This window comes from Mobula birostris, chromosome 4 (genome assembly GCF_030028105.1).
Source record: "Mobula birostris isolate sMobBir1 chromosome 4, sMobBir1.hap1, whole genome shotgun sequence".
NCBI lineage: Eukaryota > Metazoa > Chordata > Chondrichthyes > Myliobatiformes > Myliobatidae > Mobula > Mobula birostris.
In genome coordinates, this window is record NC_092373.1 from 35,950,979 (window position 1) to 35,977,019 (window position 26,041).

The following is a 26,041-nucleotide window of genomic DNA, read 5'->3' on the forward strand; positions in this document are numbered from 1 at the left end:
GATTGAGTTTAAGTGTATTCAGAGAAGTTTCCTTAATCAGTACATCTATTTCCCAACTAGAGAGAGAACGATACTAGATCTCCTATTAGGGAATGAGACAGGGCAGGTGAAAGAAGTTTGTGTAGGGGAACACTTTGCATCTAGTGATCATAATGTCATTAGTTTTGAGGTAATTATGGAAAAGGATAGGTCTGATCTTTGGATTAAGATTTGAAATTGGAGAAAGGCCAATTTTGATGGTGTCCGGAAGGATCTGGCAAGTGTGGATTGAGATAGGTTGCTCTCTGATAAGGCATACTTGTTAAGTGCAAGGCCTTCAAAAGCGAAATTTTGAGAGTACAGAATTTGTATGTTCCTGTCAGAATAAAAGGTAAGCATAACAGGTTTAGGGAACCTTGGCTTTCAGGAGGTATTAAGGCCCTGCTTAAGAAAAAGGAGGTGCATAGGAGATATAGGCAGGCAGGAAAAAATGAAGCACTTGAATATAAAAAATGCAAAGGAACACTTAGGAATGAAATCAGTAGGACTGAAAGAAGGCATGAGTTTGCCCAAGCAGACGGTGAAAGGGAATCTCAAGGGCTTCTGCAGAAGAGCAAGAAGATAGCAAGGGACAAAATTGTTCTTCTCTGGAAGATCAGAGTAGTTACCTATGCATGGAGCCAAAAGAGATGGGAGAGAACTTAAATGGAATTTTTTGCAACTGTATTTACTTCAGAGATGGACACAAAGTCCATCTGTGAGGCAAAGCAGCATTGAGGTCATGGATCGTATGCATATTACAGAGCAGGTGGTGTTTGCTGTCTTGAGGCAAATTAGGGTGGATAAATCCCCAGGGCCTGACAAGGTGTCCCTTGGACCCTGTGGAGGCTAGTGCAGAAATTGCAGGGGCCCTAGTGGAGATATTTAAAATGTTCTTAGCCCAAATGAGGTGCCAAAATAGCTAATGTTCACGAAAGGCTCTAAGAATAAGCCAGGAAATTATAGGCCATTGACCATAACATCAGTAGCAGGTAAGTTATTGAAAAGTATTTTAGGGGACTGGATTAACAAGTATTTGGATAGTCAACGTGGTTTTGTGCATAATAGGTCGTGTCTAACCTATCTGATAGAGTTTTTCGTGGAAGGTACCAGGAAAGTTGATGAAGGTAAGGCAGTGGATGTTGTCTACATGAACTTTAGCAAGGCCTTCCACAAGGTCCCGCATGTAAGGTTGGTCAAGAAGGCTCAGCTGCTTGGCATTCGGGATGAGGTAGTAAATTGGATTTGACATTAGCTTTGTGGGAGAAGCCGGAGAGTGATAGTAGATGGTTCCCTCTCTGGAGACCTGTGACTTGTGGTGTGTCACTTTGATATGTGCTGGGTTCATTGCTGTTTGTCATCTGTATCAACAATCTCGATGTTTAACTTATGCAGCTGGCATTTAGGGTCCTTCATCTCCAGTGGTGCTCATGGCTTCCTTGATCATGTCAGTAGCTTCCTCTCAGTTTTCACTACCGTCAGTCATGTAAGTCCTGGGTGGAGACTCAGGAATGCCATTGCACTCAGATGTAGAAGGATTCTTCATTGCTGTTTCTGTAATAATTTAGTTTTACAAGTCAGGGTTGTTAGCCTTGAGCTGAACCCCTGAACCTGGAGGGCTAGTGGCCTCTCTTAGTCTGGCCTCTACCTTTTGACCTGTTTGGTATAAGTGGTCTCACCAAAAGCCAAAGAATAAAGCCCTGACTCCAGCCAACGTAGCTCCGAGTCATTGAGGCACGCAAGCCTTCAAACCACGACAAGATTGTGGTCTTCTTTGAGGAATCTCGTTAACTATATCAGCAAGTTTGCAGATCACACCAAGATTGGGGTTGCAGTGGACAGCGAGGAAGACGATCAAAGCTTGCAATGGAATCTGGACTAGCTGGGCAAACTGGCTGAAAAATGGCAGATGGAATTTTATGCATTCAAGTATGAATTGTTCCTCTTTGGGAGGTCAAACCAGGGTAGGACCTACGTGATGAATGTGTGGTAGAACGGAGGGATCTGGGAATTCAGATCGATAATTCCTTGAAAGTGGCATCACAGGTAGATATGGTCGTAAAAAATATGCTTTTGGCACAGTGGCCTTCACAAATCAATGTATTAAGTACAAGAAACACGCATATAAGTTGCTGGTGAATGCAGCAGGCTAGGCAGCATCTCTAGGAAGAGGTTCAGTCGACGTTTCGGGCCGAGACCCTTCATCAGGACTAACTGAAAGAAGAGCTAGCAGAGATTTGACGGGATGTTATGTTGAAGTTGTATAAGACATTGGTGAGGTCTAATTCAGAGTATTGTGTGCAGTTTTGGTTATCTACTTACTGGAAGGATGTCAATAATAGTGAAAGGATGCAGAGAATGTTTACAAGGATTTTGCCAGGGCTTGAGGATTTGAGTTCTAGGTACGGTTGAATAGGTTAGGGATTTATTCCCTAGAGCATAGAAAAACGAGGTGTGCAAAGTTATAGAGGAATTGATAGGATAAATGCAAGCAGGCTTTTTCCACTGAGGTTGGGGTGAGACTTGAACTAGAGATCATGGGTTAATAGTGAAAGGTGAAATGTGTTGTTTAAAAGGAACGTGAGGAACTTCTTCACTCAGAGGGTGTTGCGAGTTTGTAATGGGCTGCAAACGGAAGTAATGGATGCGGGTTCAATTTCAACATTTAAGAGAAATTTGGATAGGTACATGGATAGAAGGGTTATGGAAGGCTTTGGACTGGGTGCAGGTGGATGGGATTGGACAGATTAATAATTTAGCACAGACTAGATTGACCAAGGGCCTGTTTCCCTGCTGTAATGTTCTATGACTCTGTGTCTGTATCTGGGCCTTACATTATGGAAAATCATGGCACTGACAGTTTTCCAAGAATGCAACCCCCTATAACCAGATCACCTGTACTTAACATTTGTATTCTGTGGCAAAACCTGCAAGAAACAGATAAAAAGAAACTGATTATTTATGTCTGAATGGAACTGCTCCATCATGTGTTTATCTTTTCTCTTTGAAGACGTAGAGAGAACCATTACTCACCGTTCCTCAAGTAGGTAGATTTTGAAATTGTCAGTCGGCTTGTATGTTCAACAATACGGTATTAAGTCTCATTTAACACACATTTGAAGCGCATTTTAGGTCGATCATTTTGAAATTCTATTGCTTCCAAAGATTTTGTTGGATCTTATATTTACTCAACAGAGGAGTCATTATTGTGGCCGCCTTCAGTCTTGCAGATTCCTTTTCTTCCTATTTTGCATTAGTTCATTATATTAAGTTGAAGAGGTAATTTTTCATAGATTGCTGCAAAAACAAGGTCACTTTGACAAACTGCATTTTAGATATTTGTGAAATAGCTAAACAAATGCAGTTTTAAAAAAATCCTCAGTATTTGATTTTAATACTGAAATGGCAATTTGTTGACTTCCGCCTTCTATGTTGATACTTAAGGTTTATATGCAAATTGCACAACTATAATTGGAACAAGTTTTCACTTACCGAGTAAACCAGTGCAAGTGCTTGCTGACTTGATTGAGACCTTATTGTAATGTGACTTATTGCTAGGTTATTTTGATTCCTCAGATGTTATTTGCTCAATATTGTATGACATCTGTTTTAACTTCTCATAGATTGTACCTGGGCAATCCTATGGATCCTCCAGATGTACTTGGACTGGATATGAAGATGACCAGGCCAACACAGCTACCAGGAAGATCAAAGAGTAAGAAATTTAAATAAAGAAAAAAAACTTAAAATTAAGTTTATTTACAATAAACTTAAAGTGAATGTATGTAGGGTACCTTACCCAATAATTAGTATCCAGTGTGAACAAGCAAGTTTTTAAAAAAAGATGAAAGCACACTCAGTATAAATCTGAACATTCAGCCTCTGCACTAGGAAAATGGACACTTATTGTTGAGATGTGTCATGGTGATATTGTTAATTCCTTCACTATAAATTCTTCCCGGGTGCTCTTTAAAGGTTAAGTGATGTGTGCTTTGCAAGTTGTCTACTTCTGCACTGTAGTGCAATTGTGCTAATGACCATGGCCTTTTCTTTCTATGCTGCTTTTTAACACTTACAGAGGAGCCTCCTCCACGTCCTCCTCAACCAACAATCTTCGGCAAGAGTAAGTTGCGGCATTTTCTCCAGTTTAAAAGATGTTCCTGCCCTCTCTGTTCCATTTTAGCCCCTCTTTTCAAAGGTATTTTTGATGCATCATCAGTCTGTAGGCATGGGGGAGTGTTGTGTGATGGGATATGCCACAGAACTAAGACTGTAGCACAGCTTGTACAAATACTGTTATGCCCATTTATCCTCAAATCACATGAGCATAATTCGGCTGTTGCTTTGAATTTCAAATTTTAATTGGACAAATAATTGAAGCAGAATATCCCTATCACATCCATTTTGCTATATTTCAATACCATTTACTTTAAACTACCAAAGGGCTTTAAAACAGTCTTTGGCAGCTTTTGAAAGCATGTTATGGCCCTATTGAGATTGAACAGTGCTGTGAAGGCCCAGCTAACTCTATTAACACTCTGCTTTTCACTTCTGCTTTGTGCTTGTACAGTTGTGTATTGTCACTTGGTTGAGTCAAGCTTCAGGTTGTTTGAATTTTTTGTAACACAGAATTGAGAAACCAGAAAAGTTGTGACTTGCGACACATGGGTTGTTTCTGGAGGGGATGGTTTTGAACTGTTCAACAATTAGTTACTGTTAGCTGAAAGTGTTGTAATTGGTCTGAATTTATCAATTATAAATGCTGTATAGTTCATAAACATGGGGGCAGAATTGGACCACTTGGCCCATCAAGCCTACTCTGTCATTCAATCATGGCTGATTTATTTTCCCTCTCTCTGTAATTTTTGATGCCTTTACTAATCAAGAACCTATTAAACTCTGCTTTAAGTAGACCCAATGACCTGGTTCCATGGCCCTCTCTGGCAATGAATTCCACAGATTCACCACCCTCTGGCTAAAGAAAGTATTCTGAGGCTATGCCCTCTGGTCCTGGACTCTCCCACTATTGGAAACATCCTCTCACGTCCACTTTATAGGTTTCAATGAGATCCCCGTCATGCTTCTAAGTTCCAATGAGTACAGACCCAGACCCCCCAAATGCTTCTCAGATGTTAACCTTTAATTCCTGGGATCATCCTTCTGAACCACCTCTGGATCATCTCTAGTGCCAACATTACATTCTTAGATATGAGGCCCAAAGCTGCTCACAATACTCCAAATGCAATGTCTTATAAAGCCTCAGCATTACATCGATTGTCTGCATGCAGCTACAATAGGAATCATCAGATATTCCTGTTTAGAACTACTACAGCTGAAATTAACAGTCACAGCCATAGGAACTTCTGTAAGCTGCATCATTTTAAACTATTTTAAATATATGGATGTTCCCCCATCAAGAAGGCCTCAAAGCTCTTTCCTCCTCTCTTGACAGAAAAACCAACCAATTCCCCTCCACCACCACCTTCCTCCGTCTGGCAGAATTGGTCCTCACCCTCAGCAGTTTTTCTTTCGGCTCCTCCAAACACAAGGGGTAGTCATAGGCACCGGCCTGGGCCCCAGCTATGCCTGCCTCCTTGTTGGCTATGTAGAACAGCCCGTGTTTGACGCATTCCCTGGTAGTACTCTGCAGCTCTTCCTCTGCTACACTGACTACATTGCTGAGCTCATCAAGTTCATCAACTTTGCCTCCAACTTCCACCCTGCCTTTAAATACACTTGGTCCATCTCTGATACATCCTTCCCTTGCTCGATTTTTCTCACTTCATTGCTGGTGACGAACTGTCAACCAACATCTTTTATAAACCTACTGATTCCCTTGGTTATCTTGACTATACCTTTTCCCACCCTTTCTCCTGTAAAAATGCTATTCCCTTTTTTCAGTTCCTTCACCTTTACTGCAAATGTTCCCAGGACATCAGTGATGTCTTCCTCCTTTCATTTCCCATACATCCACACTCACCCCATCTTAACAGTGATAGAGCTCCTCTTGTCCTCACCTACCGCCCCATGATCAGCCTCCGCGTGCAACACATCATCTTCCACAAGCTTTGCCATCTCCAAAAGGTCCCACCACTAAATGTATATTTGCCTCCCCCACACTTTCTGCACGGGCTGCTCCCTCCATGATTCCTTTGTCCACTTATCCCTGCAAGTGGCCTAAGTGCTGCACCTGCTCCCTCACCTCCATTCAGGGCCCCAAACAGTCCTTCCAGGTGAGACAACACTTCACCTGCGAATCTGCTAGGGTTCCTATTGTGTCTGGCACTCCCGTTACGGCCTCCTCTACATTGGTAAGACTCGTTGTAAATTGGGGGGCTGCTTCATTGAGCACCTCTGCTCCATCTGCCATTTAGAGTTCCACTATTAACTGTTCTGCTGGTGAATGTACAGTTTCTGGAAAGTAAAACTAAAGACCTCAGAGCAAGATTGTTGTACTAGAGGAAAATCAAGGACTGCCGTGTACTTTCATGGAAAGGTGGCTATCCCTGCCATTTCAGATGCAGTGCTGCAGCTTGATGACTTCACCATTCTCTGCAAAGACAGAAGAGCTAAGTCTTTTAAAGGCAGAGGAGGTGGAGTGTGTTTTATGAATAACTCATGGTGCACAAAAGTGGCATTTCCTCAGTTCTGCTCACCTGTGCTAGAAAATCTAGCAGTCAAATGTCACCCATTTTAGCTATTGAGGAAGTTTTCTGTCATCATCCTATAACAGTGTATAATCCACCTCAGGCCAATGCTCGGCAGGCACTGGAGGAGCTGAGCAATGTTAATCAGCAGGCATAAAGCTGTGCACCCTGATGCCTTCCCTATCAGTGCGAGAGGTTAGAACCAAGCCAGAAGGTATTGGCAAGGATGGTGGAGGAGTGCTTACAGGACTGCTTTGAGTCAGTGGACTGGACAATATTCAGGGATTCACCTTCAAGTCTGAATGAATACACTACAGTTGTAAGTGACTTCATCCAGACCTGTGTGGATGAGTGTGTGCCCTCAAGTATGTACAGGACTTGCCCAAACCAAAAGCCGTGGATGAACCAGGAGATTTGTAGTCTGCTGCCGGCCAGATCTGTGGCATTCAAGACTGGTGATCAAGAACACTACAAGAAGTCCAGGTGCAAAGGCTATTTTAAGGGCAAGAGAACAATTCTGACTGAGGTTAGAGACAAAATCAATGCACGTCTCCTCTGGCAGAGTTTGCAGGCCAATTCTTTTTACAAAGCGAAATCTAACATCATGAATGATTGCAGTGCTTCTCTCCCAGCTGAGCTCAACATGCTTTGAAAGGATGAATAAAACTACACCAGCAGCATCTGGTGACCTTGTGATCTCTGTCTCAGAGGCTGACGTCACAGCATATTTCAAGAGGATAAACCCTTGCAAGGTATCAGGCCCTGATGGTGTACCTGGTAGGGCACCGAAAACCAACTGACAAGAGTATTCAAGGGCATCTTCAACCTCTGCTGCAGTCAGAGGTTCCTACCAGCTTCAAACGGGCAATAATTATACCAGTGCCTAAGAAGAGAAGCGTGAACTGCCTCAGTGACTATCACCCAATGGCACTCACATCTACTGTGATGTGCTTTGAAAGGTTGGTCATGGGTAGAATCAACTCCTGCCTAAGTAAGTACCTGGAGCTTCTGAAATTTGCCTATCACCACGATAGGTCTACAGTAGATGCTATCTCACTGACACTCCACTTGGCCTTGGATCACCTGGACAATAGTGATACCTATTGTTTACAGCTCAGCGTTCAACACAATCTTGCCCTCAGTTTTAATCAAAAAGCACCAGAACCTGGACCTCTGTGCCTCCCTCTACATCTGGATCCTGGACTTCCTCACCAGGAGACTACAAACTATACAGATCAGAAATAACATCTAGCCGATAATCAACACTGGTGCACCTCAAGTGTGCATCGTTAGCTCACTGTTCTACTCTTTTTACACCCACGATTGTGTGGTTAGGTGTACAGGAGCAAGGTAGATCAGCTGATTGAGTGGTGTCACAGCAACAACCTTGCACTCAGTGTCAGTAAGACCAAGGAATTAATTGTGGACTTCATGAAGGGGAATTCGAGGGAACACACACCCGTCCTCATCGAGGGATCAGAAGTGGAAAAGGTGAACAGTTTCAAGTTTGTGGATGTCACCATCTCTGAGGATCTATCCTGGGCCCATCATGTTGATGCAACTATAAAGTAGGCATGAGAGCAGCTATATTTCATTAGGAGTTTGAGGAGACTTGGTATGTCACCAAAGACACTTGCAAGTTTCTGCAGATGTACCACAGACAGCATTCTAACTGGTTGCATTACATTCTGGTATGGAAGGGCCACTGCACAGGATTGGAAAACGCTGCAGAAAGTTGTAAACTCAGCCGGTTCCATCATGGACACTAGCCACCCCCACCATTCCCCCCCCCCACCACCCCAGCATCCTGATCACCTTCAAAATGCTGTGTCTCAGAAAGGTGGTATTCATCATTAAGGACCCCATCACCCAGGACATGCTGTCGTCTCATTGTTAACATCAAGGAGGTGGTGCAGAAACATGAAGACAGACTCAGTGTTTTAGGGACAGCTGTTCCTCTCTGACATCAGATTTCAGAATGGACAACGAACCCATGAACACCACCTCAGTATTTCTCCCCCTTGCTTTGCACTATTTATGTAATTTAATTTTCTTTTTTATATATACATATTGTAATTTATAGTTTTTATTATTATGTATTGTAACGTACCGCTGCTGCAAAACAACAACAATTTTCATGACATATGTTAAAGATATTAAACCTAATTCTGATTCTGATTCTAGTCTTCTCAAACTGAATGTAGGAATACATTTGCCTTTCTTGCTACCAACTCTACCAACAAGTTAACCTTTAAAGGATCCTGCACAGGGACTCCCAAGTCTCTTTGCATCACAGATTTATGAATTTGCTCCCTGTTTAGAAAATAGTCTATACCTTTATTCCTTCTACTAAGGTGCATAATCATACACTTCCCTACACTGTATTTCATCTGCCACGTTTTGCCAATTCTTCTAATCTGTCCAACACCACCTACAGACTCCCTACTTCCTCAATACTGCCTGTCCCTCCATCTATCTTAGTACTGTCTGCATATTTGGCCATAAAGTCATCAATTCCATTTCACATATAATGTGGAAAATTAGCAGACCCAATACCAACCCTGGTGGATCACCACCTACAACCAACCAGAAAAAGGCACTCCGTATTCTCACTCTTCTATCCATTCCAGTATCTTTCCTGTAATACAATAGATCTTACTTAGCAGCTTCATGTGTAGAACTTTGTCAAGGACCTCCTGAAAATCCAAATATCAACATCCATGGACTCTCCTTTGTTTATCATGCCTGTTACTTCCTCAAAAAATTTGTCAGGCAAGATTTCCCCAATAAAACAATGTGAACTTTGGCTATTTTATCATTTGCCTCCAAGTGCCCTGAAATATCATCCAACATCTTCCCAACCTGATGGTAACAGTGGGAAAAGGACATCCTCTGGATGCTGGAGGTCCTTAATAATGGACACTGCCTTTCTGAGATACTGCTCCTTGAAGATGTCCTGGGTACTTTGTAGGCTAGTACCCAAAATGGAGCTGACTAAATTTACATCTCTCTGCAGCTTCTTTCGGTCCTGTACAGTAGGTTCCCCTACCCCCCCCACCTCCCCCCACCCCATACCAGACAGTGATGCAGCCGGTCAGCATGCTCTCCATAGTACATCTATAGAAGTTTTGGTATTTGTTGACACACCAAATCTCTTCAAACTCCTAATAAAGCTGCTGTCTTGCCTTCTTTATAACTGCACCGATATGTTGGGACCAGGTTAGATACTCAGAGATCTTGACACCCAGGAACTTGAAACTGCTCACTCTCTCCACTTCTGATGCCTCTATGAAGATTGGTATGTGTTCCTTCATCTTATCCTTCCTGAAGTCCACAATCAGCTCTTTCGTCTTACTGACGTTGAGTGCCAGGTTGTTGATGCAACACTACTCCACTAGTTGGCATATTTCACTCCTGTACACCTTCTTGTCACCACCTGAGATTCCACCAACGATGGTTGTATCGTCAGCAAATTTATAGATGGTATTTGAGCTATGCCTAGTCACACAGTCATGGGTATATAGAGAGTAGAACAGTGGGCTAAGGACATGCCCCTGAGGTGCACCAGTGTTGATTGTCAGCGAGGAGCAGATGTTATTGCCAATCTGCACAGATTGTAGTCTTCTGATTAGGAAGTCGAGGATCCATTTGCAGAGGGAGGTGCAGAGGTCCAGGTTCTGCAACTTCTCAACCAGGATGGAAGGAATGATGGTGTTAAATGCTGAGCTATAGTCGCTCTAACAATATGCCAGAAATTCAGGAGTGTCAGGGGACAGAAGTGAGTGTAGTTGCTAAGAGGGTGCTTGAGAAGCTGAAAGGTCTGAAGGTAAATGAGTGACCTATACCAGATGGACTACACCCCCGGGTTCTGGAGGTGGTAGCTGAAGATTTTTTAGAGGTATTAGTATCTTTGTAGAATCACTCAATTCTGGAATGGTTCCAGAGAAATGGAATATTGCAAATATCACTCTTCTAGGGAAGGAGGCAGAGGAAAGGAAATTATAGGCGTGTTAACTTAACTTCAGTGGTTGGAAGGACATGGGCGTCCATTATTAAGGACAAGGTTTCAGGGTACTTGAAAACACATGATAATATAGACCAAAGTCAGCATGGTTTCCTCAAAGGGAATTTTGCCTGACAAATCTGTTGGAATTTTTTGAGGAAATAATAGGCAGGATAGACAAAGGAGCATCAGTGGTTGTTTACTTGGATTTTCTGAAGGCCTTCAAGAAGGTACTACACATGAGACTGCTAAATAAGACTCATATAATCACAGGAAAGATACTCGCATTGATAGAAGATTGGCTGTCTGGAAGGAAGCAAAGAATGGGAATAAAGGGGGCCTTGTTGGCTGCAGGTGACTAGTGATGTTCCACTGGGGTTGCTGTTGAGACTACTTCTTTTCTCCTTGTATTTCAGTGACTTGGGTGATAGAATTAATGGCTCTGGCCAAATTTGTGGATGATACAGAGATGGGTGGAGGAGCAGGTAGTGTTGAGGACGCAGGGAGTCTGTAGAAAGACTTGGGCTGATTGGGAAAATGAGCAAAGAAGTGGCAAATGGAATATAGTAAATGGTATTACACTTTAGTAGAAGGAATAAAAGCATGGACTAAAAGAAGAAAATTCAAAAATCAGTGGTGCAAAAGGACCAGGAAGTCATAAACACAAAATAATCTGCAGATGCTGGGGTCAAAGCAACACTCACAACACGCTGGAGGAACTCAGCAGATCGGGCAGCATCCGTGGAAAAGATCGGTCGACGTTTCGGGCCAGAACCCTTCGTCAAGACTGTAGAGGGAAGAGGCAGGGGCCCTATAAAGAATGTGGGGGGAGGGTGGGAAGGAGAAGGCTGGTAGGTTCCAGGTGAAAAACTAGTAAGGGGAAAGATAAAGAGGTGGGGGAGGGGAGGCAGGGAGGTGATAGGCAGGAAAGGTGAAGAAAGAATAGGGGAAAACACAATGGGTAGTAGAAGGAGGCGGAACCATGAGGGAGGTGATAGGCAGCTGGGAGAGGGGGCAGAGTGACATAGGGATAGGGGAAGGGAGGGGGAGGGAATTACCGGAAGTTGGAGAATTCTATGTTCATACCAAGGGGTTGAAGGAGCAACATATCATATACCGTCTAGGTAGTCTCCAGCCCCTTGGTATGAACATGGAATTCTCCAACTTCCGGTAATTCCCTCCCCCTCCCTTCCCCTATCCCTATGTCACTCTGCCCCCTCTCCCAGCTGCCTATCACCTCCGTCATGGTTCCGCTTCCTTCTACTACCCATTGTGTTTTCCCCTATTCCTTCTTCACCTTTCCTGCCTCTCCTCCCCCACCCCTTTATCTTTCGCCTTCTCCTTCCCACCCTCCCCCCACCTTCTTTATAGGGCCTCTGCCCCTTCCCTCTACAGTCCTGATGAAGGGTTCCGGCCCGAAACGTCCCACCGATCTTTTCCACAGATGCTGCCCGACCTGCTGAGGACCAGGGAGTCCTTGTGCAGGATTCCCTCAAGGTCAACTTGCAGATTGTGTCAGTGGTAAGAGAGGCAAATAGACAAATGCAATATTAGCATTCATATAAAAAGAACTAATAATAATAATAAGTATTCTATTGATCCTGAGTGGGAAATTATTTAATTACAGCAGCAACATTTAAAAACACACTTACCAATGTGCAGACTTAACGAATAACGTACCGAATAATAGTGTACCAATGTGCAATAATCATGTACAAAATAAAATTATTGAAGACTTGTACTGTAATTTGTGTTCTCCTGTCGCAGAGAGATGAACTATTGTATATGCTTATTACATTAGGTAGGAAAGGTTTTCTATAACAATCCTTATGTCAGCAGAGCTGAATGAATCCAGAATGTAGGAGCAGAGATATCATGCGGAGGCTTCATAAGCAACACTCCCTCTATTTTTTTTTACAGCAATGGACCAACCATTGCTCTGAGCAGGAAATTTTTACACAGCCTGAAAACTTTGCAACACTTTAAATGCTCTTTTCATAATATGCATGCTATGAATATTTAGAATGAAAATTGAAAAATTGCACTTTTTATTAATTGAAAGATATAATGCAATACAGTACAACAAAGAAAATCTTTAACATTTCATAATCCTTTTCTCATGTCTTTATTATAATCCATTGTCTATATATATTGTACGGATTAATTTCACATCCAGATAAAAAAAATCATCCAAATGTTTCACTTCTAGTCTGTTTCTGGATTTACATTTGATTGATTTTTTTTTAGACTGAACCCACCTTTGCAGTCAACATATTGGTGCATGCCTTAATTGAACCAGTCTTAACTTTCTCAGAAAGGACAAATTTGGAATCACAGTATTGCTGCAATATTTTTGAGGCAACATTTCCATCATAGTTTGTAATAGTAGCTGAGTTTTTTTGCCAGTCATATAACAGGACCGAAAGCTTGCCATTCTCTTACTCATCATCAGCAAATCTATTATCCAAGTGATAACACACATTAACATTATATAAAAGAAAATTCCAGCTGCACGGCTAGAAATGCTATGTGTGCAGGAGCATTTCAGTTAATGCGCAGTCGTGCGCCTGTGCAGCTTAGAGAGAACAGTTTTTATAAGGCATCAGTCAGACTGCTCTTGGAGTGTTGTGAGCAGGTTTAGGCCTTATCTAAGAAAATATGTGCTGGCATTGGAGGGGATCCAGAGGAAGTTCTGGGAGTGAAAGGGTCAATGTGTGAGGAGCGTTTGATGGTTCCTGTCCTGTACTCACTGGAGCTTAGAAGAATGAGATCGGATCTCATTGAAAGCTATTGAATATTGAAAGGCCGAGATAGAGTGGATGGTCAGAGGATATTTCTTATAGTGGGTGAGTTAGGACCAGAAGGCACAGCCTCAGAATAGAGAGAAGTCCATTTAAAACAGATTTGAGGAATTTCTTCAACCGGAGGGTAGTGAATCTATGGAATTCATTGCCTCAGACAGCTTAGCAGCCAAGTCATTAAGGATATTGAAAGCAGAGGTTGCTAGGTTCCTGATTAGTCAGTGGTTATGGGGTGAGGGCAGGAGAATGGAATTTAGAGGGATAATAAATCAGCCATGCTGGAATGGCGAAGCAGTCTCAAGGACCAAGTGGCCTATTTCTGCTCCTATGTCTTATGGTTTTTCTCATATACCGGGATGGTAGTTGTTTCTTAAAGTAGGTGGGAATGCATTAGATATTTGGATGCCATGGGAATGATACGAAGTTTAGAGATGGTGAGAAAGTGGATTTGAGGGATGGAATCAACTTGATTTTTGATTTCCAGAGTGGACTTGAAGAGATGTATTTGCTTACTCTTGCTTCTGTTTAATACTTTCTTACCTATGAATACCAAAATATTAGCTGCCTATCTTTCTATCATTTGTTATCATGTGACCTCATCCACAAATTCTCTCCCCTGTTTACACCTCAAAAATAATTTAATTGACAGATATTTTGGTAGCTCCTAAAGACCTAAGAAGTGATCTCTTTGTTACAGTTTTCCTGATGCTTCATGCCCATTCAACCAGGGCAATGATCAGGTCAGAGGGTTAAAAGACACTGGTACTCAGCCTGATTTGCTGAGGTCGAAGTCCCATCTGTCTATTAACTCCAAGATTTCAAGGATAACAATCTAAAATTATCTCTGATTTGGCAGTTCTACTCAAAAGTGACAAGTTCATCTGGATTTGATGAAGTGACGGGTGCATTTCTTTATCTGCCTCTTCAATTATTGAAGAAATTATTGTCATGAATATCCAGGTCAGCACATCTATGGACCAAGGATCATTTAGTATATGCTATGGCTTTGAAAGCCTAATCTTTCATATTATAGCAGAACACTGTTGTGGATCTATGACAAAATACATGATTGGTGAAATTAAGTTTCCAGCAATCTGTTACAACTGCTTTCCCAAAGGTAAACAGAGTTGCTGTTTGTTCTTGAGTGTTAGCCAGGTTGTAGCGCAGAATTATAGCTAGTTGAACTGGGAAACTAGGAGCAAACAAAAATACCAACTGTTGAAAATGCTGCACTGTCCTGGCAGACCAAGCAGAATCTGTGAAAGATAAACAGAGATATTGCTTTAGATTGACGAAAGGTTCTGACAAAAAGGCTTTGTCGTGAAATGTTAACTCTTGCTCTTTATCTTTCCAAAGAATGCTACCTGTCCTGTGGTGTAGTCCCTGCATTTATTTTTGATTTCCAACATTTTTACTTAATTTTTGATTTTCAAAAACAATATTTCTATATAAATTATTTATGTATTATCAGAGGTTAAGCTCAGTGCTGACGCCTCCAGCTTTGAAAATTCAGGTTTTGATAAATTTCTGTGTTTCTGTTGTGAAGTTATAATCCAAAATAGTACTGAGTTTTGTCTCTCAATTCCTTTGCTTTTTCTGGTTTTATCAGTCTTACACCTGATCACTCTGCTACTTCCTGCATGCTCTGCGTGTGTGATTTAATTAGTTAAAGAAAAGCAAACCAAAATGCTGGCAATTTAACTTTTGGTCACTCCCAATTGACAGCATGCTATTCTGTTCCTTCTGATTGTAATGATAACCATAATGATCTGTTCTTTGTGCATTTTACTGTAACTGCTCCTCAAACTGAATTTGGTGCTTTTTAGACAAGGAAAAGTAAAAGAAAGATACGTGCGCGTCAGTGGATTGACTATTTGGAAGGGCAGAGGGAAAATTTTCGTACTTCCTGTTTTATTAATTTGCTTTATATCTGCATTTACAGTTTTAATTATAATTTCTTAAATCAATTAGGCCAAGTAAAATTTAAATCATTTGCTCCCAAGAGGTACATTTCTTTTCTTACTTTGTCTAGTTTTAGATGCTGTTATGTTCTGTTTCAGCTTTTAAACTGCCTAGAATGAGACAGTATGATAGTATACCATCCTTCCTTCTATTTCTATACAGACATGCTACATTTCGTAATTTATTGTTTTTAAGTACTGTAGGAAATAGCCTTCTCTGCTGCAGAACTGAAGTAATATTGATCCTTACTTTCCTAACTAGCCATTTGTATTCTGGTTGAGAGCAGAATATAACTATACTGAGGTTTCAGACATTGATAACATCGTGTTAAGTTATTCTAAGGTCAAATTCAACCTCAAAGTTGCACAACTAAAGTACAACTTGGCAAGATGAATAGTGAAAATTTTGTCTAAATCTAAACGAACTCCAAAGGTACCTGTTATTATTTCCTTATTTGGTTATATTACCCAACGATAAGGAATTAGCAGTTGTTATCAAATGAGCGTCCCAGTAAAGGACATTTAGAGTGAAGACCTTTTCATTTCCCATACATGGCATACATCACTTCTGCCGCAGAGTTCTGCTCATTTCCTACTAAAACAGCACATGAAATAAGGGTGTAATACAGAATGTACAAAGAATTTCATGACATAACTTTAGGTGGTCATAAACAGGTTCGTGAGATGGCCAAAAATAGTAGAAGTATATACATAATGGAAATATACTGAAGAATGTAGTTGAAGCAAGTGGTTCATCATTAGGGAATGTAGAGAAGCTTCAAACCTCATACTGTACAAATCTAGAGTAATAATATTTGAGATATTGAAACATGACTATTTCATGGATTATAACATTGGAGAGTGTGGTATAGATTAGGGAAATGCACTTCTTTTGGTGTATTGATGAAACTGATTTTGAAATAATTGGCAAACTTCATCATGCAGGAGTTGTTAGAGCTTGAATATTTTCCTAAGGGCTGAAACCAAAGTAATTTTTAACAGGACGATTAATTAACATTTAAAGTAAAGGAAGATGCAAGGCTGTGGGGAAAATAGCCAGGGGATGAAATAATTTTGTCTACACTAGCAAATTCATGGCACAGGTGATTTGAGCTACATGACTTCTTTAAATGTGATAAATTTTATTGTGGAAAAAAAGCTTCGACTTTTACATAACACTTTATGATTAATTCTACTTGTGTTAATTATCAACAAATTAATAAAGTTGAATTAATGATAAAAAGGAATGGAGTAAATATTTTAACATTTTCTTCTGAAATCCTCTTTTGACATATCTTCTTGCATATATTTCAGAGCCTGTCTATGACCCTGTGATTGAGGAGGAAACTGCAGGTTCTTTACCTCTAAAAAAGCTCAGCCTCAAGAAACAGGGCCCAGCAAAGTCTTTAAAACTCAACAAACCTGCTGCTCGTGTTTCTGCCACAAAGCTAGGTGAGAAGCCATCAGAATGGAGTAAATCCTTGGGTCATACAAACAATGAGGTGGCTTTGATTGATTTTGGGGATGATCAGACAGGTCACACTCCATCCCCAGTACTGGAAAATACTATTCCTACACTGGCTAAGCTAGTATTGAACTCATACTCACTGCTGGACAAGACACCACCTCAGAGTCCAACCAGAACTCTGCCTAGACCTTTGCACCCTGTTCCTATAGTTGACTGGGATTCTAAACCCTTGCCTCCACCTCCAGCCTATGATGATGTTGCTCAGGATGAAGATGATTTTGAAGTTTCATCCATTAATAGTCTGGATACTGAATTAATTGGTGAACGGTCAAAATACGGAACGCTTCAGTTGCCAAGAAGTCAAGAATCGGGAGAAACTAATTATGCATTTGTACATGATACAGATGGAAAAGGAAAAACCAAAGTGGAGGATAATCTGTTCCTTCCACCAAAGCAGATGAAGCAAACTACCTTTTCTCAGTCAGCTGAAATATTTGAGGAACTACAACAAGAATGCATGAAAAGACTTAATGTTCCTATTATTTCAACTCCAACCTCCTCACCAACTCCCATCTCTTTGTCAGCAAATGTATCTCCAACAACTTTAGATGATAAACCTCAGATCCCACCACGGATTCCCATTCCTCCACGGCCTTTAAGAAGAAATGAGCCGGGCCGTTGGTCTGGTGAGTTGTCACCTGCTTCTGGAGGAGAAGAGGATAAGCCTCCACAAATTCCTCCCAGGGATCCATTGTCCCAGCCTTCCTCAAGAACTCCAAGCCCTATGGCAATCCCAGCTAGTTCTCCACAGCAAAGGACAACTGCAGCTTCCATGGCAACATTAACTGTGGGTGCATATCTCTCAACATCTCCTAGCAAGTTAATGCCCACCACTCAGAGCTTTGCCTCTGATCCAAAATATGCTTCACCAAAAGTTATTCAAGCACAAGGAAAAGATACCTCGAAAGGACCTTGCATCTTGCCGATAGTAAAGGATGGCAAGAAGGTCAGCAACACCCATTATTATTTGCTTCCAGAGAGACCTTCTTACTTAGATAAATATGAAAAATTTTTCAAAGAGGCTGAATGTGTGGATGACCTCTGTTCCAAAAGATCTGTGACTACAGCAACAGTGAGGCCAATGGTACAACATCCTGAATACAAGGCCAACTTTTCATCCAACAATAGCAATACATGTGCTGGGCTTGCAGCAATGAAAAGTTCTCATAGTCTACAAAAAATCTCTTTTGAGAGTCCCAGTGGGAAGACAGACTGTTTTACTCCAACGGAGAAAATTAAAATTGTAAGTAGTATAATATAGATTTGTTATTAAAATTTTGCATGCTATAACATCATAATATTAGTTTTGGATCATGTTGATTCAAAGTTTTGTAATGCATAAGCCTAAGCAGGATCATGCTCTTTAGTCCGGGGGTCCCCAACCTTTTTGGCACCGCAGACCGGTTTAATATTAACAATATTCTTGTGGACCGCCTGACCTGGGGGGGGGGGGGGGGGGGAGGTGTTCAAGTAGGGTTAAACGGTTAAACTCACCTCAATATGTCTTTTACAGTTAGGGTTGCCAACTTTCTCACTCCCAAATAAGGGATAGCAGTCAAATCCCGGGACACTTTACCCCAGGAAAGGCTACCATGACCATGAAGCCTTGCGCGGGCACCTGTGTGTGCATGCGTGATGTGTGCATATGATGTGCACATGCGCGTACGTGCTGATTTTTCTTTCCCCCACAAATCCGTTTTGCCTTCATCTTTCCAACTATACTGTACATACATTATTTCTACTTTATATAGGCTGTGTATTTATCATATCATTCCTGCTTTTACTATACGTTAGTGTTATTTATTTTCGATTTTATGTGTTATTTGGTATGATTTGTTAGGTTATTTTTTGGGTCTGGGAATGCTCAAAAATTTTTCTCATATAAATTAATGGTACAGTAATTGCTTCTTCGCTTCACACCATTTCGGCACAAAAGGTTTCATAGGAACGCTCTACCTTTGCGGGGGAAATAAGGGACAAGCCAATTTAGCCCAATATACGGGATGTCCCGGTAAATATGGGACAGTTGGCAACCGTATGTTCAAGTTCAAGTGACAGGGAATGAGGAAATGTGCAGCTGACTCATATTGTTTCCTCACGGCCCGGTAGCAGATGCTCTGCAGCCCGGTGATTGGGGACCGCTGCTTTAGTCCATGGTGAATTTCTCTGCTTGAATAGTAAAGCTGTTGATGATGGATATTAAAATGAATTTTCTTAGAGTAAAATACATAGATAAAGTAAATATTCTTTTCAAGTTGAGGTTGATCATTTCAAATGTTTGTAGCCCGGTCTTGAAGACCAGAGTTTTTTAAGCTATGGGCAGCATGTTCATGCTGGAGAACTTCATTAACTGCAGCAAGAATCGTCTACATAAGACTGATCTATAAATTTTGACAATACTTCACTATGTTTGATTCACAGTGCTTGTTGTGTTTTGTAGTTCCATTGACAGTGAAGTAGCATGGGCTTAATGCTGACACCTAGAGTTGATGAATAGGTATCACACCTAAAGGTCTGCTGCCTGGGTTAGATCCCATCAATTTGCAGCAGGAAATACTGCAAACTTTCAACAAATTTGACAGCATTCATTTAATGATTTAATGACAGATCAGTATTTTGGATTGCTTATACCATTTGTCAAATCTGGCAGCAGGTCATTGATCTGAAATACAACCCAGTGTTTCTATGTTTGCTACCTGATGTTCTGAATCTGTTCTTACTACCATTGATCTGCAATTTGTTAATCACTATGTATTTAACATTGTGATTTGTTGAGCTACACACTAGAAAACCATTTGATGCATTAATTGAGAGCTAAGGCATTTATATAGTATGCAGTTTGAAAGTTAATCATATCAAATACATGCAGTGGTTGCATACAAATCAACAGCAATTTCTCCCTTTTATTAGTGACTTAATGTGCAAAGATGGCACATTGTGAATCCTAAAATCAATACCAACTCAATAGCCGATGATCAGAAAGTTGGCTAAAGAAGTAGACTTCTAACGAGAGACAGAGAGATTTTGAGAGGGCCTTCTCGAGTTTAGAACCCTGTCAGGTGAAGGCATGTTTGGCTTTGTTGAGCTTAGTAAATTCAGGGATATTCAAGAGTCCACAATTGATCATAGAGTCTTTGACACTGGAGGAAATTAAGTCATGCAAGACCATGACGGGATTGGAAAATGAGAATGAAAATGTTAAGATCGGGAATTGTTTAAGCAGAAGCCAGTTTCTACCTGAGTTCAAAACTCAAGTAGTTATGTTGCAGCTTTATAAAGCCTTAGTTGGGCAACAGTTCTAGTCACCCCATTTATAGGAAGGATGTTGATGCTTGAGAGAGACTGCAGAAGATATTTATTAGAATGCTGCCTGGATTAGAGGACATGTAAACTTGGGTTGTTTTCTCTGGAGCATCTGAGGCTGAGGAGAGATCTGATAGAGGTTTATAAGATAGTGAGCGGCATAAATTGAGCAAGCAGGCAGTATTTTTCCCAAGGTTGAAATGTCTAATACGAAAGGGCATGTATTTAAGGTGAGAGGGGGTTAATTTTAAAGGAGATGTGAGGAGCGAGTTTTCTACACAGAGTGCTGGCTGCGTGGCAGCGTACACTTCCTGGGGTGGTGTTAAAGGTAGGTACATTAGGGACTTTTAAGAGACATTTAGATAAGCACATGAATATGAGGAAAATGGAAGGATATGGATATTGTGTAGGCAGAAGTGATTAGTTTAGTTAGCCATTTGATTACTAATTTAAATGGTTGGAAACATCATTGTGGGCCGGAGGGCCTGTTCCTGTGATGTACTGTTCTCTGTTTTATGCTTTATTATCAGTTTGTGTATGTATGATGTCTTGCTCATCCTGCAGGCAGGCATAGATAACTTCATTTGCTGATCATTTGCAAATTGTGCAAGCTATAGAGAACCTTGTAATAGAAGGAAATTTTTTCAGGTGGTTAGTAAACATTGGGCCCCAAGGAACTATGGGATCAGTACCCTGGTGCAGGAACAATTAATTTCCAATATTAGTTTTCCTTTGTTTAAGACATGACTCCAGTCATTGAAACATTTTCCCCTGATGCCCTTAGATGTCCATTTTACTATGGCTCTTTAACACCACACTATCAAATGCCGCCTCGATATCAAGGACTGCTTCACTCACCTCATCCCAGAATTCAGCTGTTTGGTCTGGGTTTGATCAGAGTGACCCTGATGAAAATCAGATTGGGTACTGGTACTCAGGTAATCAGCAATGTGTCCCGTCACTTTACTGATGATTGAGATCAAACTGACAGTGACCTGTGCAATTTTCCATATTTTTGTTTAAATTCCAGTTACATGTCGTAGATCAGCTTGACTTGCGGCATAGCTAAGTTCAAGTACTTTTGCTGGGATCTTGTCTGGTCCTATAATTTTGTTGTCTCTAGTTTAGTCAGTTATTTCTTAATGTTGAGTGGAGCAAATCATGATGGTTCTTTTAAAAACGCAAACAACAGGAATTCTGCAGATGCTGGAAATTCAAGCAACACACATAAAAGTTGCTGGTGAACGCAGCAGGCCAGGCAACATCTCTAGGAAGAGGTGCAGTCAGGACTGACGAAGGGTCTCGGCCTGAAACGTCGACTGCACCTCTTCCTAGAGATGCATCATGATGGTTCTATCGTGTTCGTTTGTAGAAGGAAGCTAAAATGAATCATTCACCGGACAATTCTGGCTGAACATGGTTGTAAATGTTTAGCCTTTAGCAATCGTGCCATCATTGAAAATTGGGTTTTTCTTAGAGTCACCAAGTCCTGTTAACTGTTTCAACTGTGGAGCTTTGTTCTGATTCACTAGCTGTGGGATTCCTCAGCAATATCATTTGCAAATTTATTTCCCCAATCTCTGGTTCAATTTTTTTTAACTTCATTTGGTTGGCACTTCACTTTTAGGTTTACCTAGCAGTTCCTCTCTATATCTTACAATTCTCATTGAACCAAGGTCCATTACAGGGTTTGATTGTACCAATTTACTGAAGGATGCGTCATGCTTTGAAGTTACATTTGTGGTGCTGTTCATAGCAGCGCACAGAATTTTGAGTTCTTCCAGCATTTTGTGTGTTTCTCTTGATTTTCCACATCTGCCCAATTTGTCTAGAGTTTATGTGGTGCTATACATATTTCCAACTGATGATCTTCTGCAGTGCTTCATGCATTCCCAGCCTTGAGATCTGGTATTACCACATATCACAATGGAGGGTGTTTTCAATGTAAAGAAAGGAAATCTGAATTACCACTTAGTGCACTAGAAAAGAAAGCACATCTACGATGACAGGGATTTAGTAAAAGACGAGTAATCTTGATAAGCTCCACTGTACAGAGAAACAGAAACCCGAAGATCATTGGTTTGGCACAAAGGTCCTGAATTTGGAGGTGATGTATGTGGTGAATAATAAGGTGGGTTGTTTTGGCAATATTAATAATAATAACAACTTTAGTTATAGAGCACTTTTCATACAGATGATGTGGTTCAAAGTACTTTACAATGGGGTGAAAGTACAAATATCAAAAAATATAATAAAAAACATGAAAATAAAAGACAAGAAGATGTCAGTTAAAACAAGTTTAAGTAAATAGGTTTTGAGCTGATGTTTAAAAGTGTCAACTGAGTCTACTTCCGTTGTAGTTTTAAGTAATGAATTCTACAGTTCCGAAAAGGTGACCTGCCAGTTATCTTTTAATGGAGATTGTTTAAATTTCAGAGACTAGCGAAAGAAGACCTGAGAGCTCGAGCAGGATTATTAAATGGAAAAAGTTTCTGTGATATGCTCTAGTCCTAGACTATTAAGAGCTTTAAAAACAAGTAAGATAACTTTAAAATCAATTCTTAAAGATCCCAGAAGCTAATACAGAATAACTAGTATGGGAGTGGTCTGTTCCCTTATCCTGATTTTGGTCAAAAGTCTAGCAGCGGCATTCTGAATGAGTTGAAGTTTGTCAATAAATTGCTTTGGAAGGCCAGTAAAAAGCTCAATGCAGTAATCTAGTCTATTCAGTATAAAGGCATGGATTAGTTTTTCTGCATCCTTACGGAAACAAAAGTACCTTTGCAATTTTTTTTAGGTGTAGAAATGCTCCTCTGGTCACTTCCTTTATGTGGGATTTAAAATTAAAATCCGAATCAAGGATAATACTCAGGCTCCTTGCTTCTGATTTTACAAGGGGAACCCAGTTCCCAAGTTTATCAAGTAGTTTATCTCTTTTGGCTTTGGGACCAACCAAAAGTATTTCAGTTTTATCTTCATTTAGGTGTAGGAAATTATTGCTAATCCATTTGTTTAGAAGTCAGACTAGATAGATCTGAGGTTATCATCATCAGGCTCAACCAAGGCATACAATTGTGCTTCATTTGCATGACAATGGAAATCGTTTATGCTCTTTAATGATGGGGAGCATATACAAGAAGAAGAGTAGGGGACCAAGACAACTTTCCTGAGCAGCACCAAAAGGTAGAAAATTGGTCTCCAAAACAGACTCTCTTTAAGATATATGACCAAAACTAATTAAGGGCACTACCAAAGAGGTCAACCCAGTTCTCAAGGTAGTCTAAGAGAATGTGTGGTCAATTGTGTCGAAGATCTAGAAGAATTAGAACTGCGACTCTCTTGTCATCAGTGCTCAGCCTAGACAATTTTGGTAATGGCCTTCTCCATGTTGTGGTTTGAAGTAAAATCTGACTGAAACCTTTCTAGAATATTGTTTTCATTCACAAAGTTGTTGAGCTGGTTGAAATTGACTTGCTCAAGAACCTTGCTCAGGAAGGGAAAATTTGATATAACCCTGTAGTTAGCTAGTAGCAGGCTATCAAAGTTGGCTTTTTAAGTAGGGGTTTGACAGCTGCAGTTTTGAAGGCATTTGGAAAAACTCCAGTTTCAAGAGAAGTGTTAATAATTTTTCTAACAGATTCAAAAATTCTATTATTTTCAATTAATGACTATTAAAAGAGTCCTTTAAAAACTATGTTAGGGACAGGGTTGAAACAGCAAATAGACAGTTTATTCTTTGTTAAAATCTTATCGAGCTCTGAATCGGAAATACTTGTAAATTTTAACATAGTTGCCGTCTTTTTACGAGATTGGCTGTAGCGGTTACCAGTAGCTGTAGCTGTACTCTCCCTAATAGATGTAATTTTGTTGATTAAAAAGAATTGCGAATTCCTCACATTTTCTGGTAGATGTTTGATTGACTGCTAGATATTTGGTTTAAAAAAAAAGTAACAAGTTAGTCTAACTATAGACTTAATATAACTAATTATAGTCATAATTTACAAAAAAAAATTCTGGCATTTCATCATGATGTTTTCAGGAATGCGTTACCCAATAGCCTCATGTATCTGGTGCTGAACATAATTTGATTCTGGCGCTGAAACTACTGAAAGCTGATTCTGCGACTGAAACTACGCACTCCAATTGGTTTGTAACAGTTTGTCTGCATACACAATATTCAATTGGATGTCACCTGTTTTGATAAATTATGCTTCTCAGCATTTAATTCATGACAGGCTAATATCTGCTATCTCTTTAGCGAGGCCTCAGACAAGAGGTTTAAATTGTTTTCCTAGAGCAGACAGGCAGATAGTGGTAAAGCTACTGGATTTTATGTGTGTCTAAACTGCTACCCTCGCTGTAATGGAAGGCAAAAGGCTGATTGCATGGATTGGGTAAGTGCTGGTTTTTGCTCGATAACCTTGAGAGGGTTTGAACATTTTTTATTATTGCAACAGAAACAGTGTGTATTGGGGGGAGAGGTGTCGGCATTTAGATATACTTGAACATGTATATGTATCTGGCAGGTGCTGACCAAACACAAATTCTTGTTCACTTCACTCATTTTCTTTCAAAGGTGCCCTTACTGTCATTCCAGCCTTTCCTTGAAACTTAATCCCTTGAAACTAGAAATTGATACATTTCTACTCAATATCTGTTCTTTAGTAACTAAAATAAATATTGGAGTAATTATTATTGATAACTCTCTTCAAACTAGTTTGACTATTTAAAAGAAATGCTAATCTGACTCCCCTGCAACTGTCCACTGGCAACTATGTAGATTTTGTTGACTGTTTCTTCAGCAAAGCAATGATGATTGAAGGAAAGATCTTAACTTCACTCTTAATTCAGTACATCCTTGGAGTAATCTTGTTACACATGAAGCATAATATGCTCCATTTGTCTTAAGAACCATTTCATGATTTACAATAGGTGGGCATTCCCAGGGAAACTTGGCATTAAAGAACCCTCAATAGTGGAAAGGGGTGGGCGAAGTGTTTCGAGGGAATATTGGTACAATAATTCCAATGCACAAAGTTGAATGTTTTTGGTGTTTCATGAATCAAAACTGTGTACTGTTAATGACATTATAATGAAAGTTCACAAATCAAATGTTTGTAAATCGTGGAATGTCCTGTATTCAATTTCACTCACTACTGTTGTATCCACTTTCATTCAAGGCACAGTACCGAGGTTTGAACACCTTGGTTCTATCCACCAATGTCCTCATAACATTTTAACTCTTTACACTGGTTTTTCATCAACTGAAATTTTGTAACAAATTTTCAAATTGCATTACTAAATTTAATGAATATATGTCTCTACTGCTGTGAATGTCTGTTAAACTATTAGAATTTTCAAATTCCAAATTGCTTTTATAAATAATAGTCAGCTATAGTATTATGGTAGCCCTCCCAGTTCTGAGTCTGAAACTTGAGTGTCCCGAGACAGTTGATATGGCTGAAGGAGTGTTGTGCTCTCAGAATGGCTGTTTCAAACCCAGACCTCTTCTAAACTAACAGCTAGATGAAAAAGGGGTAATTTCCAATACTTCGATCAATATTTTTTCATTAGTATCCAAAATGAATTATTGGGTTATTATTGAATTACTCTCTGGGTACCTTGATGTTTTTGTTGTAACAAATAGCTAAACCTTTACAGTATTTTGTTAATAGTTTGGCCATCCAGAACTCATGCTAGAGTTCTGTCAATACAACCTTTTTCTGTAATGTGAAAAGTGTTCAAAATCCAACTTTTCCGGTGAGCATTTACCATTTACC

The 26,041-nt window shown here is 40.3% G+C and overlaps 1 protein-coding gene across 12 annotated transcripts in view; it reads left to right on the plus strand.

Annotated features, from left to right (window-relative positions):
* The window catches only part of tnk2b (tyrosine kinase, non-receptor, 2b), a 244,249-nt gene that overhangs the window by 197,960 nt on the left and 20,248 nt on the right, over positions 1-26,041 (plus strand). For all 12 annotated transcript variants that reach the window (XM_072255152.1, XM_072255156.1, XM_072255157.1 and 9 more), the window contains 2 exons: positions 3,642-3,733; positions 16,745-18,201. In XM_072255152.1, coding sequence (XP_072111253.1) covers positions 3,642-3,733; positions 16,745-18,201 — 1,549 coding nt within the window. The remainder of the gene's footprint in view (positions 1-3,641; positions 3,734-16,744; positions 18,202-26,041) is intronic.